Source organism: Genypterus blacodes, unplaced genomic scaffold (genome assembly GCF_046128005.1).
Source record: "Genypterus blacodes isolate CSIRO-AG114 ecotype Tasmania unplaced genomic scaffold, CSIRO-AGI_Gbla_v1 ptg000025l_1, whole genome shotgun sequence".
Taxonomy (NCBI): Eukaryota; Metazoa; Chordata; class Actinopteri; order Ophidiiformes; family Ophidiidae; genus Genypterus; species Genypterus blacodes.
In genome coordinates, this window is record NW_027466838.1 from 242,501 (window position 1) to 247,500 (window position 5,000).

The window sequence follows — 5,000 nt, forward strand, 5'->3', positions numbered from 1 at the left end:
AGACGCTCCTCTGCTGTTTCTCTCTCTCTCTCTCTCTCCTCTCTCTCCTCTCTCATTCTTTGCCTTACATTTAAGCAAAAACCAAATCAGAGGAAGAGCTTTATAATAGCAATGTACAGATTTAAGACGTCTGAGTCACAAATGTCTTCTTTTTTTGCTTGATGATGCGTCCTAAAATGTCTCAGCTGTTTGGAGAGAGAAACACATGAAAAGTCTCTTCATACGCTGTATTTTGACTGTGTGGTGAAAGGATAGAAATTTGATATGATGTGTGTCCCCGTGTGTGTGTGTGTGTGAAGCGCGTGTGTGAAGCGCACTGACTGGCGAGGCTGTTATTAGGTATCTAATGAATATTTCATTATTCAGATTGACGAGGAGTCTTATTAAAATATGAAGATGTTGAAATTAATTGTCAATTAGGGGTAGAGTGTCTTAATTTGAAGGGGCTATAAATGGGTGCGGCGGAGTGGCAGAGCGTGTGTGTGTGTGTGTGAGTGAGTGAGTGAGTGTTTGTGTGTGTACGAGCGTGTCGGGCTGATGTGTTGATCGCAGGGGGATCAGCTGCCATTAACATCTAATGGGAAATCAGGAAAGAGGCGTGTCCCGTCAGCGGTGGAGACGAGCCGCAGGGTCAGGGATTGGAGGAGAGGGAGGGGCGAGGGAGGAGCGTCGCCAGTGGAAACAAAGCTTGGCCTCAATTAACAGGGTTCGACTGTTGCCGTGGTGATGTGGCAGGGTTGCAGTGTTAATGAAGTACCTGTTAAACAGCCCCGCCCCCTCCAGTCAGCTTAAATGGTAGAGAGGGAGGTGGAGATGGCGATTCACACTTTGTGTAGAGACAGACGGACACACACACACACGCACACACACAAACACACACTCGTGCATACACACACACATGCATACACCGGTTTTAATTAGTCCTTAACTAGCACCCCTATAACGGCTGTCCCAGAGAGACTGGGAGCACTGGTTCTCTCTCTCTCTTTCTCTCTCTCTCCCTCTCTCTGGCTCTATCTGTGTGTGTGTATGTGTGTATGTGTGTGTGTGTGTGTGTGTAAAGCTCTGCCTAATTGGGCCGTATTGGTCCGTGAAGACTTTTCCGCCACAGCAGAGGGCATGTGTGTGTTCCCGTCTTACAAACACGCTGTCGTGCGGTTTTGTTTTTGTAAGCCCGGGGTTAATTGCAGCCAGGGCCGTGTGTATAAATAAACGTGCATGCTCCGTGTGCGCAACTGTGTGTGTGTGTGTGTGTTTGTGGTCCTGGGGAACAATGCAGGCTGAGTTCGGTATGAATTTCCAGTGTGTCTGTGTGTGTGACGGTCCTCTCTTTGAAAAAAAAAAGCTTTTTAATAAGGTTTTTCTGAACGTGCAGCCTTTGACAACGGCGTGTTTGTGTTTTTGTGATGACTCGGCGTGTTGAGACTCCGCGTCCTTCCCCTCCGTGCCGGACTCGCAATTTGTCCCTTTCTTTCCATCTCTCCTACACCAAAGTGATGGATCGGTTTGTGCCCGCCCGCCTTCCTCACCCGCTCACCGGTTGGATTTGGCGATCGATTTGTGTTCCTCTCTCCTATCAGCTTTTGTCGGGAAAGTTTAATGTTCATGTTTGTGTGGGCTCAGTGTGTTTGTGTGTGTGTTTGTGTGCACCTGACCACTGACATCTGTGTCGAGGCCTCGCACAGATATACTTATGAACACTTTTAAACTACTTTGAAGTCCCTGCACCCAAAATCATGTTGCTCTCTCATTAAGGAGTGTGTTTATGCGTTAAAAGATTACGCTTTATCATGTCTCTCTCTCTCCCTCTCTCTCACTCTTCCTCTTCCTCTCCCTCGCTGCAGCTGAACCTGGCTTCCAGTGGCTCTCTGTTAAAGCGGGACAGCGACGCCTACCCGGAGGGCCTCCCCCACCCCCCCACCTCGGCAGCCACCCCCATCACCCCAATGCGCCAGGGACCCTCGGTCATTAGCTCCTCCAGCCTGCACACTCCCACACACTCCCACTCGCACGCTGTCGGGCCCATACGCAGGCGCAATTCTGACAAGTACTGCACCCCCATCGCCTCAGGTACACAGCCCATACTACTGTACCTCAACTCCTCTGAGTAGAATACTGCTGAAATAGATTATTATTTTATTATTTATCTATTCTCAGATGATTGATTTATATAGACTCAGATTGAGTGTGTGTTTTTATGTGTGTTTTTATTCTATTGCTAATTTCATATTTCCTCCCACTCCAAAAAAGTGTGTGTGTGCTCTGTTTTCTATCTGTTGCAGTTTTAAATTGCAATTAAAGGAGAGTTAACTATTAATGAGTTGTAAAAGAATGGAATTCAAATTATTGTAACAAAAGCGGCAAAATGCTACAAAATGAAAATTGCGTTTCATAAAACTGGAATTTGATTGCAGAAAAGTTCGGACATATTTGAAAAGTAGCAATATTTGTGAGGAACGAATATAAAACAGTCAAATTAATTAATTTATTCATTTAAAATAATCTGTTTTTATTCAGTTGTTCATTTCTAATATCCAGATTTTTGAAACATTCTTCCTCTCTTCACACTGTTTTCTGCAGAGCTGGCTCAGAACTGTGAGTTCTACAAGAACGCTGATGTCAGGCCTCCCTTTACCTACGCCTCTCTTATACGCCACGTGAGTCCATCCAGCCGTCCGTCTCACCGTCTCTCCTCCTCTTCTTCTTCATGTTGTCTTTCTCCTCTAAATGTTGTCCCCTGTCCCTCCCTTAGGCCATTCTGGAGTCTCCAGACAGACAGTTGACTCTCAATGAGATCTACAACTGGTTTACACGAAAGTTTGCCTATTTCAGGAGAAACACAGCCACATGGAAGGTGAGGGCACACAAACACACACACACACACACACACACACACCACACACACACACAAGCCTCTTTCCACCATGGAGCCTCAGCGCTGCCTGGGAGTGGTTTGAACATGACGATGTTCAGCAGAGGAACATTTGGAGTGTGTTTCTGGCTGATCTAATCTCCCACAGCTCCCACGTTTGACAGCTCAAATTTGGTTTGGAACGTCTCTTGACTGGTTAAAAGCCGATGCGAAACAACTGCGAGGTAATTTCTTTTATACCCGCTGATGACGCCTGTAATCCAAGCAAATGCGAGCGCAGCTTTGTCAGATCACGCTGAGAGAAAAGCACAATCTGCAGGCCGGTTTGAGGAGCGGCCAGCAGAGTGACCTCACTTAGCACAAAATGGGCTCCCTTTGAAGGCCCAGCAGTCATGCATATACTCAAAATGATGAAATGATGAGTACAATCACACACACTCACACACACACACACTCGCTCGGAAGACTGTTTCAAAAGCCGACTGTTCACGGCTCTTAAAGATATGACTGATTTGACAGTTATTGGCGCTTTCTGTCCTTTATGAGACATTTTGCTTCTCTCTCTCTCACTCTTTCTCGCTCTCTCTCACACACGCACACACACACACACACACACACCTAGCTTGATCCCACCATTGTAGGCGCTGACCCATTTCCACAGGAACTCTAATTTGAGTGTCAGTTCCTCCGGAGAGAGGGAAAGTGAGAGAATGAGCAAAGGAGTGAGAGGAGGAGGAGGGGAGGTGCAAAAGACCCCGGGTTTGCTCTAATAGCGCCGGAGGAGGGAGGGAGGGATGGGATGGGACAGATGAAGGGAGGGATGGATGGAAGGAGGGAAGTGGACAGGGTAAAGAGACAGGGCAGCCAGGAATATCTTCACCTCCTCATCTGACTTTTATGAATTTTAACTATTAATGTCTGCTGTCTGCTTCCCGTGCTCGTTGGCCTCCCAGACCTTTAAATATCGCTCGTCGCGGCCCTGGTGTATTTATATAGCGGCTCAGCGAGTCAAATAGGGCCGCAGAGATGTACGTCCTTTAATAAGCAGTCATATTTCATGAGGAGAGCAGCGGTGTCGGGGAGTGGAAGTCATTGATCAGAGGAACCGAGGGGACAGAGAGCGAGCGAGAGACAAGAGGGAGGGAGAGAGAGAGAGATAGAGAGAGGGAGGGAGGGATGATTAACGGAGAGGTGGTGGTTGGAGCGTTATTCCGAAGGGCCTGGAAGAGGGAGACGCTGTGAGTTAAATCCATGCACGAGTGGGAGTTTCGCGCCGATCACCTGCGATCCCAGTTTCCCAGTCGTTTGTAGTATTTATCTCTTTTTTCCCTCCTCACTTCATCCGAATTCAGGGTGAGGAGGGAGGGAGCAATCCCAGCATGCATCTGGCACAGGGCTTGGCTCTTTCATTCAAGTGCATCCAAAAATCAGTAAATATCAGCTGTAACTTGTGTTTAGCCGCCCTTCATAAATAATATAAATCCCTAAAATTGGAGATGCAGGATATTTATTTTGAATTTATGATCAACATGGCCTCACTTGTTTTGAAGAGTTCAAAATGAAATCATGACAAATTTGGAATCCAAAATGGAAATAAAGGATTTAGTTTCTCTCTCTAAAACACACATAGCTGCTCAAAATGGCAGCAAAGTAAACACAGGAGTACTCCCTGATATTGTACTGTAGTAAGGGTAAATGTACTTATAGTTACCTTCCACATCTGAACACAGTTTTCGGTTCTCCTGGTAGATAAACAATTTGCCGCTCAATCTTTCTTTCCTAAAATCTACGCCAGCAGCATCCCGCCCCTCTCTCTCTCTCTCTCTCTCCCTCTTTCTCTCTCTCTCTCTCTGCCGGGGGGGGGCCAGGAGATGAGTGGCACATGCTCGGTGACCCACTGTAAATGACTGCTAATGTTTTAACTGGGAGAATTAGGCTTTCATCACGGAGACGAATGCAAATAGCACTGCAGTGGCACCGGTGTCTGGCGTGTGTGTGTGTGTGTGTGTGTGTGTTTGCACTGTCAGGGTGGCGGGCGGAGATTGGGGTCAGACTCATTTACAAAACTTAGCATCAGAGCTTGGGGGGGTAGAGGGGATGCGGGGGAGAGAAGGGTTCCTCCGCTGAT

General features: G+C 47.2%; 1 protein-coding gene across 1 annotated transcript in view; it reads left to right on the forward strand.

Annotated features, from left to right (window-relative positions):
* The window catches only part of foxp4 (forkhead box P4), a 79,898-nt gene that overhangs the window by 71,111 nt on the left and 3,787 nt on the right, over positions 1 to 5,000 (forward strand). The window contains exons 12-14 of the mRNA XM_076143501.1: positions 1,845 to 2,070; positions 2,581 to 2,657; positions 2,753 to 2,854. Coding sequence (XP_075999616.1) covers positions 1,845 to 2,070; positions 2,581 to 2,657; positions 2,753 to 2,854 — 405 coding nt within the window. The remainder of the gene's footprint in view (positions 1 to 1,844; positions 2,071 to 2,580; positions 2,658 to 2,752; positions 2,855 to 5,000) is intronic.